This window comes from Benincasa hispida, chromosome 3, assembly GCF_009727055.1.
Source record: "Benincasa hispida cultivar B227 chromosome 3, ASM972705v1, whole genome shotgun sequence".
Taxonomy (NCBI): Eukaryota; Viridiplantae; Streptophyta; class Magnoliopsida; order Cucurbitales; family Cucurbitaceae; genus Benincasa; species Benincasa hispida.
Genome location: NC_052351.1, coordinates 49,446,603 through 49,462,248, shown reverse-complemented (window position 1 = coordinate 49,462,248; position 15,646 = coordinate 49,446,603). Strand labels below are relative to the sequence as shown.

General features: G+C 33.5%; 2 protein-coding genes and 1 pseudogene across 2 annotated transcripts; 2 read left to right on the top strand and 1 right to left on the bottom strand.

Annotated features, from left to right (window-relative positions):
* Positions 1-267: 267 nt before the first annotated feature.
* On the top strand, positions 268-3,825 carry LOC120074094. The gene is made up of 6 exons (XM_039027089.1): positions 268-753; positions 1,215-1,373; positions 1,680-1,802; positions 2,019-2,213; positions 2,618-2,782; positions 3,343-3,825. The coding sequence occupies exons 1-6, from the start codon at positions 526-528 to the stop codon at positions 3,769-3,771; spliced, it is 1,299 nt and encodes a 432-aa protein (XP_038883017.1). The 5' UTR covers positions 268-525; the 3' UTR covers positions 3,772-3,825.
* A 1,505-nt stretch (positions 3,826-5,330) lies between these two features.
* Positions 5,331-9,144, top strand: LOC120074073. The gene is made up of 6 exons (XM_039027058.1): positions 5,331-5,816; positions 6,278-6,436; positions 6,743-6,865; positions 7,082-7,276; positions 7,681-7,845; positions 8,406-9,144. Exons 1-6 carry the CDS (start codon positions 5,589-5,591, stop codon positions 8,832-8,834), a joined length of 1,299 nt encoding a protein of 432 aa, XP_038882986.1. The 5' UTR covers positions 5,331-5,588; the 3' UTR covers positions 8,835-9,144.
* A 1,386-nt stretch (positions 9,145-10,530) lies between these two features.
* Positions 10,531-11,908, bottom strand: LOC120073602 (annotated as a pseudogene).
* Positions 11,909-15,646: the final 3,738 nt, after the last annotated feature.

Genomic DNA, 15,646 nt, shown 5'->3' with positions numbered 1-15,646 from the left:
AAAATCACTCTCAAATATGTATAATGATAGATACGGATAGATATTTATATTTTACAATATTTGACAATAACTCTAAAAATAATGTCGTTCTTGATAAAATAATAATAATATTGTTAAATATCTTTTTCTAAAATGTATATATTAAAAAGAAAATAGCTTAACTGTAAAAGAATAAGAATAGCGCGCGCTATCTTTCTTTTTAATTTGTTAATAAATAATTGAGGGAATATTTTAAATTTATAAATTTAAAAAAAGAAAATGGAAAACGAAAGAAAGGGAAGTTAGTTAGAGACGAAAGAAAGGGGAAGAAAGGAAAAAAGAACGAAAGGAACAACAAAAACGGAAAATTCTCTCGGAATTCGACTCATCATTATCGTGGCGGAATCGGTTGCATTTCCGGTGGTTCTGGCGGCGGAGACGGCGGCGACGGCAGTGGTGGTGGCTGTGAGAGTCGTTTTGTGATTGTTCTGCAACTACGACGATCACAATTCGGAGAACCCAAGCAAAGAAGACACAGTTTCAATAATGGCGTATAGAAGGAGACAAGGAATCACCAGGGCTTCCACTTTCAAAGAAGAGATCCATCATCATTCCGATGAATTTGATCATAATTCCATCTCTTCTTCTTCCTCTTCCTCTTCTTCTCTTGCCGCTCAGGCGATCCGAGCTTCTGGTGCTCATCGAGATTCTTCGCTTTCCTCTGCCCTTGGTGGTTCTTCCTCCAATTTTTCCGCTGGCCACATGCGATCTAAGGTTCTCTCTCTCTCTCTCTCTCTCTCTCTCTCTCTCTCAATTAACTCTATAATGTTGAATGAATCGCTTTGAGTTTCTGTTTGATTGATTTGGATCATGATAAGAAATAAGGAATTTCATGAAATCTCAGATTTGATTGTGTCTATTGCTACGTTTTCATCGGTACATTAAGTTATTGCAGATCAATATGATTTTCTCAGCATCAAATTCTTCCGAGGAAGTGATGATCAATTTACTAATTACATTTTCTTAGAGGTTCATTTTGATTTTATCGAGAATTTCATCGGACGGCTTTTTCTTTTCTATTTGTTTAGTCCTATCAGAAGAATAATAGTAGCTGATTATGATTCATTTCCGTATTGGAATTCTTCAGCAAGCTCTGTTGTTTTTTGTTGGTCATTCAAATATGCTTTAAATGGCTGCCACGTAATCTGTGTCTGATCCTTTACCTCTATTTCCAGAGTTTTGCTGGTGAACATGTGACATTCAAAAGTGAGTCGAAATCGGGGTTTTGGGGTGTACTGGCTCGGAAAGCTAAGGCCATTCTTGAAGAAGATGATATACCCATTGAAGAGGAAACAAGTAGGTTCCAGTCCATTAATACCTCAACCTGTAGCCAGGTGAGCATCACCTATCCGGCGTCCTTACTATTTTCGAGTTCAATAATTGCAGGATGGAGAATTGAATTATTATCAATCTTAGCAATGGTAATCGACATCTTAGGAACTGGCTATCTAGCGGCAGTATATTACATAGATATAGGCACAATTTATTGTGATAATGATTTATGTTATGTGTATGCAACATCTAAGGATTTGAATTCTCACCCCTAAAATGTATTGTTGTATTTTCAACAACAAAAAAGATCTCATACCAACATAGAGATTTTAACTTGTATGCAATTTCACTTGTCCCTGGTGTTCTAGGAGCCATGTCAGTCTACAGATTACGATTCGAAAAAATCAGACAATCCTGCAGTACGAAAGGGTTTGGATGCAATCTCAACTTCGCTTAATCAACTTGGGGACACATTTGAAAAGGCATTTGAGGTAAGAACAGATCAGTGGCGTCCCTTCTCACAGATTAATACGAAAAGCTTACTATATCTAAAAGCCTAACTGCATCCTTTAGAGTAAATTTAGCTGTCTTTCATGTTCCAGCTGTAGTCGAGTCGAAAAAATCCATCTAAGAATATCTCAGACTTGGCTTCTTACTGAACAGATAGCTTTTATCTTACCATTTTCAACACCTCGTCTTGTTTGCAGGAAGGTCGCTCAATTGTGGAAACTAAGACTGCAGACATCATTCAAGAAACTCGTAAATTGCAGATTAGGAAAAAGGGCAATAATTCTGAAGGATTATTTCCTGCTCTGAATAATCCATGGCAGCAACCGAGTATACAGTCTCCAGAACCAAATATGCAAACACATCATGAAACTCAACTGAAGGCATCTCGAGACGTAAGGTGCCAACTTTGTAATCATGTATCGTAATGCTACTATTGAATTTTTCCCCCCTCACACCTTTTCTCTCACGAATTGAAGTCAACTTGGTTGGAATTGAGTCATTATCTTAGCTAAGTTTACTCTGATAAAGTAGCTTGGCTTACATGTCTCTTCTTCACAGCTTAATAGGAAGTTTTCGAATTCTGCAATAAGGAATTCAAAAGATTAAAGCCTCAATGTCTGTCCCAGTTGAAACTGTTCCCTATGCTTGGGATTTTCAATGTGAAATATCGTGAATTTTGGTGGTTAATTTTTCACTCATACTTGCACGAATTTCTGTTAGAAGAGAAAAAGTTTACCATTGGTGGTAGAGTGCATCAATGGGATAACAGAGAGTAACAATTACTTGTGGACTGTAGGTGGCGATGGCGACAGCTGCCAAAGCGAAGCTATTACTTCGGGAGCTGAAAACCATGAAAGCAGATCTGGCTTTTGCTAAAGAAAGATGTGCACAATTAGAGGAAGAAAACAAAATTCTCAGAGAAAATCGGGAGAAGGGAGACAATCGTGCTGATGATGACTTGGTATATACATTTACTTTCCTCTTTCAGTTCCTGCCAGGATTTTTAACACTTGAACATCAATTTAGAAACATGGATAGTAACGTGCTAACGTGTTGCAAATTTGGTCCCTATTATTCGATTAAAGTTAGAATTTAGTAATTTAGTCATTTTGGTTTAGAATTAGACTTTAGTCCTTTGATTTGATAAACTAAACCATTTATAAATAGTCTTCGATAGAGATTATTTATGAGAATTTTATCAAATCATAAAGATTATTTAGGAGACTTTACCAAATCACATTAGTTAAATTCTAACTCTTAAAATTACATGGATTAATTATTATGAATTGTCCCCGTGGTAATTAGGAGGCATGGTCAAAGTTATGAGCTAAGAGTACATAGGTTTAATCCATGGTGGTCACACCACCTATTATGATTTAATATTTTACGAGTTTCTTTGATACCCAAATGTTATAGAGTATGATGAGATTAATTTATAAGGACTAAATTCTAATTTTCTCAAAATCTATGTTAACCAAAATTTTAACTGTTTGGAAACCTATTCTTTTATTCTAAATTCAGATTCGGCTTCAACTGGAGACTCTATTGGCTGAGAAGGCTCGTTTGGCGCATGAGAATTCAATATATGCCCGGGAGAACCGCTTCTTAAGGGAAATTGTGGAGTACCACCAACTGACAACGCAAGATGTGGTTTATTTTGACGAAGGAATGGAAGAAGTTACAGAAGTTTATCCCATATCCACCTCTCCAGAGATCACCAAAATACTTTCTAGTTCTGTTTCCCCACGCTCCCCAACCTCTACAAACTCACCTTCTTCAGCTGCAGCCATGGAAGATCTTCCTGTTGTTCCTCCTAAACAAGACAAGGATCATCACAAACGCAGTGATGGACACCCATCTCCCACTACAGTTTTTGAGGAAGAAGAAGAAGAAGAAGGTACTGACAAAAAACCCTTGCCTTCTAGTACTTCTTCTTCCTATGGAGTTTAATTTTACTGTTCTTTAAACTAAAAAACTATGGAAAAGAANAAAAAAAAAAAAAAACATATGTAGAGTTATTTTTCAAAAAGGGAAAATTTTACCGAAATTAACTCAAGAATATCACTGCACATTCGTGCACGTACTAAAAACACAAAAGAAAATCATGTCATTTTTAAATAAGATTTGTTTTAGTTCAACGACATATGGAGTGAGAAATTCAAATTTCTAATCTTTTGATGGTATGTACATATATTTTAATAAATTGTGTTATTCTTAGATTGATATGTATGAACAAATTGTGTTATTGATGTATGAAAATAGTTATATAAGAAAGAAAAGTGAGTTTAAAGGCAAAACAAAAGAATGAACAAATATCCACATAGATATGTGTTGTCATGTGAATTATTTAGTTTGATTTGGGAGGTGGTAATGGGGGCATAAAGGTCAACATGAAGCTAACTTTGCAATTCAATGCAACCCTTTATGAGTTGTCATACAAACCTCACCATTTTTTTTTAATATCATTTCTATCTTTGAATTCATAGAAATTTCAATTTGGTTGAATTTTTATATTTTTCCAATGAAATTTCTATTTTGATTGAAATTAAATAATATGATAGTGCATAATGTGAAAATTTATATTTAATTTTAGTTCAATAATAATATTCTAGGATTGGGATGAGAACTCATTGAAATTTAATTTATTGGTCGCAAATATATATTTAATCCAATAGCTAACAAATACATTAAAAATCATACAAGTTCTCCTACTTAATATCATTTCAAATTTTGAAAACCTTTCTAAACCTTATGAATTTGGCTATCAAAACCAAGGTATATAGTATATCTTAATGAAGAGGTTTTTGATTCAAATCTTTCGACTCTTATTGGGACCATTATAGTATTTTAACCTAAAAAATCTTTGATAAAATAATAATTTCCATGTAGAATTAAGATCAAATTAAATATTTATATTTAATTCAACTTATACCGATAATAATTTGGGTCAGAAATTCGGGAATCGATGCATCAATTGATCTTTGATCATTTTTTTAAATTGAGGAGAATAATTATTTTAAATGATAAAATTATTAAAAATATTTTTAAATATAATAAAATGTCATTCTTACTTGTTTGAGAGTGATTTTAAAATTGCTAAAAATCACATTTTTGTGAAATACGTCTTTAATCACTCAAAATTAATTTTATATTTCCAAATACAATTTTCATAACATCAGAATTAGTTTTGAATATAATTAAAAGGAGATTTTCAAAATGACAAAAGTGATTTTGATTATTTTAAAATCACTCTCAAATATGTATAATGATAGATACGGATAGATATTTATATTTTACAATATTTGACAATAACTCTAAAAATAATGTCGTTCTTGATAAAATAATAATAATATTGTTAAATATCTTTTTCTAAAATGTATATATTAAAAAGAAAATAGCTTAACTGTAAAAGAATAAGAATAGCGCGCGCTATCTTTCTTTTTAATTTGTTAATAAATAATTGAGGGAATATTTTAAATTTATAAATTTAAAAAAAGAAAATGGAAAACGAAAGAAAGGGAAGTTAGTTAGAGACGAAAGAAAGGGGAAGAAAGGAAAAAAGAACGAAAGGAACAACAAAAACGGAAAATTCTCTCGGAATTCGACTCATCATTATCGTGGCGGAATCGGTTGCATTTCCGGTGGTTCTGGCGGCGGAGACGGCGGCGACGGCAGTGGTGGTGGCTGTGAGAGTCGTTTTGTGATTGTTCTGCAACTACGACGATCACAATTCGGAGAACCCAAGCAAAGAAGACACAGTTTCAATAATGGCGTATAGAAGGAGACAAGGAATCACCAGGGCTTCCACTTTCAAAGAAGAGATCCATCATCATTCCGATGAATTTGATCATAATTCCATCTCTTCTTCTTCCTCTTCCTCTTCTTCTCTTGCCGCTCAGGCGATCCGAGCTTCTGGTGCTCATCGAGATTCTTCGCTTTCCTCTGCCCTTGGTGGTTCTTCCTCCAATTTTTCCGCTGGCCACATGCGATCTAAGGTTCTCTCTCTCTCTCTCTCTCTCTCTCTCTCTCTCTCAATTAACTCTATAATGTTGAATGAATCGCTTTGAGTTTCTGTTTGATTGATTTGGATCATGATAAGAAATAAGGAATTTCATGAAATCTCAGATTTGATTGTGTCTATTGCTACGTTTTCATCGGTACATTAAGTTATTGCAGATCAATATGATTTTCTCAGCATCAAATTCTTCCGAGGAAGTGATGATCAATTTACTAATTACATTTTCTTAGAGGTTCATTTTGATTTTATCGAGAATTTCATCGGACGGCTTTTTCTTTTCTATTTGTTTAGTCCTATCAGAAGAATAATAGTAGCTGATTATGATTCATTTCCGTATTGGAATTCTTCAGCAAGCTCTGTTGTTTTTTGTTGGTCATTCAAATATGCTTTAAATGGCTGCCACGTAATCTGTGTCTGATCCTTTACCTCTATTTCCAGAGTTTTGCTGGTGAACATGTGACATTCAAAAGTGAGTCGAAATCGGGGTTTTGGGGTGTACTGGCTCGGAAAGCTAAGGCCATTCTTGAAGAAGATGATATACCCATTGAAGAGGAAACAAGTAGGTTCCAGTCCATTAATACCTCAACCTGTAGCCAGGTGAGCATCACCTATCCGGCGTCCTTACTATTTTCGAGTTCAATAATTGCAGGATGGAGAATTGAATTATTATCAATCTTAGCAATGGTAATCGACATCTTAGGAACTGGCTATCTAGCGGCAGTATATTACATAGATATAGGCACAATTTATTGTGATAATGATTTATGTTATGTGTATGCAACATCTAAGGATTTGAATTCTCACCCCTAAAATGTATTGTTGTATTTTCAACAACAAAAAAGATCTCATACCAACATAGAGATTTTAACTTGTATGCAATTTCACTTGTCCCTGGTGTTCTAGGAGCCATGTCAGTCTACAGATTACGATTCGAAAAAATCAGACAATCCTGCAGTACGAAAGGGTTTGGATGCAATCTCAACTTCGCTTAATCAACTTGGGGACACATTTGAAAAGGCATTTGAGGTAAGAACAGATCAGTGGCGTCCCTTCTCACAGATTAATACGAAAAGCTTACTATATCTAAAAGCCTAACTGCATCCTTTAGAGTAAATTTAGCTGTCTTTCATGTTCCAGCTGTAGTCGAGTCGAAAAAATCCATCTAAGAATATCTCAGACTTGGCTTCTTACTGAACAGATAGCTTTTATCTTACCATTTTCAACACCTCGTCTTGTTTGCAGGAAGGTCGCTCAATTGTGGAAACTAAGACTGCAGACATCATTCAAGAAACTCGTAAATTGCAGATTAGGAAAAAGGGCAATAATTCTGAAGGATTATTTCCTGCTCTGAATAATCCATGGCAGCAACCGAGTATACAGTCTCCAGAACCAAATATGCAAACACATCATGAAACTCAACTGAAGGCATCTCGAGACGTAAGGTGCCAACTTTGTAATCATGTATCGTAATGCTACTATTGAATTTTTCCCCCCTCACACCTTTTCTCTCACGAATTGAAGTCAACTTGGTTGGAATTGAGTCATTATCTTAGCTAAGTTTACTCTGATAAAGTAGCTTGGCTTACATGTCTCTTCTTCACAGCTTAATAGGAAGTTTTCGAATTCTGCAATAAGGAATTCAAAAGATTAAAGCCTCAATGTCTGTCCCAGTTGAAACTGTTCCCTATGCTTGGGATTTTCAATGTGAAATATCGTGAATTTTGGTGGTTAATTTTTCACTCATACTTGCACGAATTTCTGTTAGAAGAGAAAAAGTTTACCATTGGTGGTAGAGTGCATCAATGGGATAACAGAGAGTAACAATTACTTGTGGACTGTAGGTGGCGATGGCGACAGCTGCCAAAGCGAAGCTATTACTTCGGGAGCTGAAAACCATGAAAGCAGATCTGGCTTTTGCTAAAGAAAGATGTGCACAATTAGAGGAAGAAAACAAAATTCTCAGAGAAAATCGGGAGAAGGGAGACAATCGTGCTGATGATGACTTGGTATATACATTTACTTTCCTCTTTCAGTTCCTGCCAGGATTTTTAACACTTGAACATCAATTTAGAAACATGGATAGTAACGTGCTAACGTGTTGCAAATTTGGTCCCTATTATTCGATTAAAGTTAGAATTTAGTAATTTAGTCATTTTGGTTTAGAATTAGACTTTAGTCCTTTGATTTGATAAACTAAACCATTTATAAATAGTCTTCGATAGAGATTATTTATGAGAATTTTATCAAATCATAAAGATTATTTAGGAGACTTTACCAAATCACATTAGTTAAATTCTAACTCTTAAAATTACATGGATTAATTATTATGAATTGTCCCCGTGGTAATTAGGAGGCATGGTCAAAGTTATGAGCTAAGAGTACATAGGTTTAATCCATGGTGGTCACACCACCTATTATGATTTAATATTTTACGAGTTTCTTTGATACCCAAATGTTATAGAGTATGATGAGATTAATTTATAAGGACTAAATTCTAATTTTCTCAAAATCTATGTTAACCAAAATTTTAACTGTTTGGAAACCTATTCTTTTATTCTAAATTCAGATTCGGCTTCAACTGGAGACTCTATTGGCTGAGAAGGCTCGTTTGGCGCATGAGAATTCAATATATGCCCGGGAGAACCGCTTCTTAAGGGAAATTGTGGAGTACCACCAACTGACAACGCAAGATGTGGTTTATTTTGACGAAGGAATGGAAGAAGTTACAGAAGTTTATCCCATATCCACCTCTCCAGAGATCACCAAAATACTTTCTAGTTCTGTTTCCCCACGCTCCCCAACCTCTACAAACTCACCTTCTTCAGCTGCAGCCATGGAAGATCTTCCTGTTGTTCCTCCTAAACAAGACAAGGATCATCACAAACGCAGTGATGGACACCCATCTCCCACTACAGTTTTTGAGGAAGAAGAAGAAGAAGAAGGTACTGACAAAAAACCCTTGCCTTCTAGTACTTCTTCTTCCTATGGAGTTTAATTTTACTGTTCTTTAAACTAAAAAACTATAAAAAAAAAAAAAAAAAAAAAAAAAAAAAAAAAAAAGAGTTTGTTCTTTTTCTTCCATTGGGGAGGGTTGGTGGTGATTTGATTCTTTTTTTCTTTTTTTCATTTATTGACCATTTTTTTGCTACTAAAATTAACAAGTGAGAATTGTAGAGTATGCCAATGCCATGTGAAAATTGTTGCAAAATAATAAAATATCAATTTATTCTGTTTTTGTTGTATCCCACAAACAAAGATTGTGATGCATTGAAATATTTATTGTATTTGCTTAAAGTATGGCACCCTGTATTTGCTTATAGTATGGCTCTTTTGAGACCATTTCCTATATTATTTAGGATGGACAATTTTTCATACTCTCTCTATTTATTGTGTGTCACATCAGCATACTTTTAAAAATAAAGTGAAATCTACCGACATTAATATTGAACCCACCAATATGTATGAAGCCATATTTATAGTGTGAATAAAAGAGTATAATATTTCGTAGCATTAGAAATGTTGGCACTTCTTTCTAACAATATGTGGGATCGAAAAATTGAAACTCTAATCTCGAGATTGATAATACAAGTACGTGTTAGGTTGATTTTTTTTCTCTAACAATACGTGGAGTGGTGAAATCGAAACTTTCAAATATAATATTTTGGTTTGTTTGATTAGTAGGAGCTTTATTTTTGTTTTTGATGGGTAATTGCATAATTGAGAGAGCCAACATGGTAACTTTTTGTTAATTTAGGAATAATTTCAAACATTCGTGATTCGTAGAGTTTTTGTCAGAAAAAAGAAATTAATGTTTTGTTTGTTTAAGAGATATCTATAGTTCATCCAACATTCAATTGTATTCTTGGTTTTCATGTTTTATCGATTAAGGCTAATATTTTTAAATTTTAAAATAAGGGATTTAATGAAAATAAAATTATGTTTTTTCTTATATAATATTTTCTAGTGTTTATAAATTTTTTTATGATTTAAATAATTATTCAAAATGTGTATGATAATATATTTATTTATAAACTATAAACTAATTGCAATTGCTGACCAACTGACATATTTTATGTTAAAATTTGGGAAATTCTTATAAATAGAAAAATCTAAAAAAAATACTTACATCTTATAACAAAAAGTTCCAAAAGAATACTTTTGGAACTTTTTATTATAAAATGTAAATATTTTTAAATATTTTTTTATACTTTTAAATTTTATAAAATTTTTATTTTATAATATACTTTATGATATGATATAACATATTTTAAATTTAAAAAAAAGGTTTAATATTGATCACTAATATATAAACTAAATTTACAAAGGCAACAAAGTTATATGGGTATAAAAAAGACGAGTAAAAAAAAGTTTGTATATTGAATTGGATTAAGTTATTAAAGGATAGTGAAATTAATGATTAGGTATGACTTTATATTAAAATATTGAATTAAAATTAAGAGAAAAATTAATATTTTTTTCAAAATTTAGGATGTGTTTGGATGAAGTGATTAGATTAAAAAATCATTTTGAAAAAATTTGTGGTGTTTGGCAACTTATCAAAATGTTTTTTTTTAAATGAGTTTTAAAAATAAATTATTTTCAAGAAATCACTCAAAGCCAGATTTTAAGAAAAGAGACTGACCGGGAATGAATTTCATTTTTTATGTTATATTGACCAAAATACCCCTAATACTATCCCTCCTCCTCCCACATTTTGACCTAGTCGACCTAGTCGGAAATTTCTTCTCTCTATTACCTCTCTTTTTCTCATTTTGCCCAAGAACTTCACTGAGATCTTACAGTTCGTAGCTTCGATTTGAGGTTACTTTTTGCTTTAATTTGATATTAGACTTTGATTGTTGCTTCTCTTCTATGTTGGGATTATTTTTGGTTATGTTTTTTCTTCTTTTGACGGTGTTTGGATTAGAGTGGATTAGATTTCCTTTGGTTTGATGGCGTTTTATTGCGTTTTTTTCTTTTCATCGTGCTTTGGTTTAATAGCTACCAATGTTTACAGGAATCTGCGTAAGTAATACTGATTTTTGTTCTATTTATATGTCTGTTCAAAAGCAACCCAATCAACAACTACATTCATGCTTATGAGTGATAGGGAAACTCTTTTGAGAAGAGTTTGTCTGTTAACGGGCGTTTTGATCATTGTCTGATATGGAAATTCTTCTCAAACAGATTTATTTCCCCAAATGCAATCACTTCAAAATTTCAATGGATAAAGACTTTGTTGAACGTAATGGTCGGTGACTTTTTGATGGAATTTTCTAAATTTGGGGTTGAAGTTTTGTTTAGTTGAGTTTTGCATTAGATTCTTGATTTGTCGTCGGGATTTGAAAATAAGCCATGTTTCAAATGGATTTAGAACACTGTATCAGCTTCAGCATTGATTTACAACATTCTTTGCCTTCGTGCCCTAAAGTGCCCTCGATTTGGCTTTCCCCCAGAGGAGTGTTTTGTAAAAATCAATGTCAACCTCTGATAGTTACAATATGTATATGACAACTTCGGTAGGACCATCAATCATCCTTTTCTTATTGCTAGGCTCAACCCAATCAGTCATCAAGCTTTGGCATTTCTGAACTGAGTTGTTATCAGATAATCCCAACTGATTGGGTGAGCATTTGATTAGTTGAAAAGCAATTTTCCAAACATATTTCTGATTCTTGGAAGACAGCTACTGATTTGTTGTTCACAGAACATAGTTGTTGCTTCATTGAATAAGAAGAGGATGCTTCTTGAACCACTCCAGCTTTCACCCAGGAAATCTTCCAAAGTCATTTCCCTTCAAGCTTGCTGACTTTGGCAAGGATTTTGCTGAACATTAATGAACTTTTGGGGATGTGGGTGTTGTTGATCTTTATGAATATGAGACCAAATCTCATCCACAGTTTTACCACAAAGTGGAATTGGAATGGAAAAAGAGCCTTGGCGACAAAGGTTTGCCCTTCAATTATTGGGAGCCATAAAAGGGTGATATTGAGGTTCATTTTCTTGTGATTGTGAGTGAACTTGAATTTAAATATCTTCAACATTCCATATAAATAGCAAGAAACTCATCCATATTCATTAGGGGTGGACAAAAAACTGCTCAAACCGAACCAAAATTGTAGAACCGAACCGAACCGATTTATAAGCAAAACTAAATTTTTCGGTTCGATGCGGTTGGTTGGGTTGTTGAAACCGAATTTAAACCGTTCGGTTCGGTTCAAAGCTTGAAAACCAATTTCTAAACTGAGCCGAACCGTTTATATACTGTCTCTTATACACATCTAGATGTGTATAAGAGACAGATCGGTTCGGTTCGGTTCGGTTTGATGGCCAAACTGAACCAAACCGCTTTTGTTTATACATGAAACCGAACCGTACTGTCTGTGCGGTTCGAACCGAACTGAATCGAATCGGTTTAATTCGGTTCGGTTCGGTTTCAAGAATTGGTTTGAGTCTTTTTTTTTTTTGCCATTTTTTAAAACCTTTTTTTTTCTTCCTTTTATTTTCCTTCTTTTTACATAATTTGAAATTTGTATATTCTCTTTTTTTATTTTACAAATTTTTTACATAATTTAAATAACCTTTTATTTTCCTGTTCCTTTTCTTGAAATTTGTATATTCTCTTTTTTTTTTATACTCTAAACATAATTTAAATATCAATCCAGTAATCCACAATAAGAACATGTCACATAACACAAATCTCTAGCACAATCGAAATGACTACAATAAAAAGTTAAAAATTAAAAGTTCTCCAAAGTACACATAGCACAAATTTCTTAAATATCAATCCACATTCACAATAACTTATAAAAACATATCAATCCACATTCACAATAATTCATAAAAACATATCAATCCACAATAACTCATAAAACATATCAAATCAATCCACAACAACTCATAAAAACATATCGATCCAAATGACTACAATAAAAGGTTAAAAACTAAAAAGTTCTCCAAAGTAGAAGTATGCTTCATATTTGTTAATTCATTTCTGGTTTACACGACTTCAGGCAGATACACAATACACAAGTCACATAAAAGCAAATAACAAGCTAAAATACTAGTGTTGAATTCCAAAAGTCCAATCAATACAAACAAATTTGTTCGCTTGTCAATCATGATTCTCCTTCTCCTTATTTTTTTGCATTTGCCGCTCCGTTCAATCTCGTTATGAAAACTAAGAAACAAATCATAAACTTGTTAGTAGTTACTATAATAAATATGTTTAGAATATACGAACCTTCCTCTTCATCTTCAACTTCCTCCAAGTATTGTCGTAAACCAGTGCTAATTTGTTCAGAACGTAACCAATTTTGTGCACATACAAGTGCCTCAATAGTGGTTGGAGATAATGAGGTACGGAAAGGATCAATTACTCTCCCACTAGTGTTGAAGGTGGACTCAGAAGCAACTGTGGATATCGGAACTGCTAAAAGATCTCGTGCAATTTTGCTAAGAATCTTATATCTAGAAGAATTCTCCTTCCACCAATATAAGATATCAAAGTTATCTTCACGTTTAACATGAGGCTCCAGTAAGTAAATATCAACTTCTGAATCCACACTTTGTGAATCATCTTCATTCGAATCTTTAAAATCAAAACGGAAAATCTCTGAACTTTTAATAGCAACTGATAGTGACAAATTGTATTCATTGAATAATGCTCTCAAAACACCCTCTACCTTACTTCCTATGGCTTTTGCCACATCAACATCAAATAATTGATTTAGACAATTCAAAAGAAATTTCATCTTATAACGATGGTCCAAAACGAAGGCAACATACAAATAAATTTGTTCTATCTCTTTTTCCCCAATACTTATCAAACTTTTCATGATTTTCATTGTCATTTCTTGCAAAAGCACATCATTAGGACTAGTTGCACTTGAATATTTTTTTATGCAATTCTGAACAATACTAATCTCATGGAAGACTGTATTGGAAGTAACATACAAAGACCCTGAAAGCCTAACAGTTACTACATAGAATACTGACAAGAATTTGATAATATTCTCGCAATTTCCCAATCCCTGGTGGTTGCTTTTTCCTCCTCATTCATGTAGACCGTGTCGTAGTCTTCTAACCTCTCAAATGCCTTTTCAAATTTTACAGCGGCCTCAAGCATCAAATAGGTAGAATTCCATCTAGTTGGAATATCAAGACATGACATACTTTTACTATCTATGTTCTCCTCTGTGATATACTTCTTAAATGTGACAAGTCTAACAGGAGAAGATCTAACAAACCTCACAGCATCTCGAATCCTCACAGCATCTCGAATTCGAACCAATGAATCATTAATATCTTTTAGGCCATCGCATATAATTAAGTTCAATATATGTGCACAACATCTAACATGCAAGAATTCACCATCTAACACCAACCCATGCTTAAAACGTTTCTTCAAATAAGCAATGACAGTATCATTTGACGAAACATTATCAACTGTCAATGTCATAACTTTTTCAATACCCCACTGTTTTAGACATTTCTCAATCTCTTTTCCTATCGTCTCCCTTCTATGATTCTCAATTAGGGTGAAATTAAGAATTCTCTTATGTAATTTTCAATCTTTATCAATAAAGTGTACAGTCAAAACCAAATAGTTCATATTTTGGATTGATGACCATGTATCGGTTGTGAGTGATACTCTATATCCTTCTTTCACAAAAATGCCCTTCAACATCTCTTTTGCGCTATCATAAATTCCCAAAATATCCTTAGCAATTGTTTTTCGAGAAGGAGAATAAAATTAGGTTCTACTAACGTCAAAGTATCATTCACAAACCTCTTAAACCCTTGGTTCTCCACGAATTTAAATGACAACTCATCTATAATAATCATCTCAGCAAGTAGTCTACGAGTACTTTCAATAGTAAACATCTTGTAACTAAGGGATGAATGTGATTGTGAATTATCTCCAAATCCTTCATTGTTCTTAAAAACCAACTTAGTTTGTGTTACATCTAACTTAGACTTGTTAATTTGATAAGGATTTTTTTACAGTAATGTTCAATATGCATTCTCATAGTTGAATTTCCATTCCTTCTAGGATGACATGCATACACCATACCACAATAGTTACATTTAGCATGCGGATCATCATCACTATATTTAGAACATTTAGTAAAGTGATCTCATACCATAGATGAATTTTTCCTCTTTCGTCCACTTGTATGTTTTAAAACTGTCTCCTCACTTTCGGCTTTTCGTAGTGGTGGTGGTAGTGATGGCATCACAACAACATCATCATTGGAATCGTTGCTCTTGCTCAAGCTCATTGTGATAGACGGATGGTACCTATAAAGGGGAAAATAGAGAGAACTTATTACCATTAAACAAAATCATTTACATTTTACTTAAACTAAAAATTCAAACACAACAACAACAAATTATTTATCTAAAATTATTTTAATTACCTAAAATTTCAATAATTCAATCGGATGAGGACTAGCTCGAACCATTCGGATGAGGATGAGCGGCGGCATACCGGTCGCGATCTGAGCACAAACCAAATTTTATTTACCTAATATTTCATTATTGATGTGGTACTAGAGTTAATTAGATGAGTACTAGAGTTAAATTTTATTTTAGTTACCTAAAATTTCATTATTTATCTCTGTTCAAAACGAAAGAAGCTACGGTCTGGTCGACGAAGAACTCTAGTTCACGAAAGAAGAAGTGAACGGCGTTCGTGAGGCGTGAACGGCGGTCTGGTCAACAAAGAAGAACGGCGACGATCTGGTTTCTTGCCACGAAGGTCGTCGTTGTCGCCGTTTTCTTCGTCGACCAAACCGTCGCCGT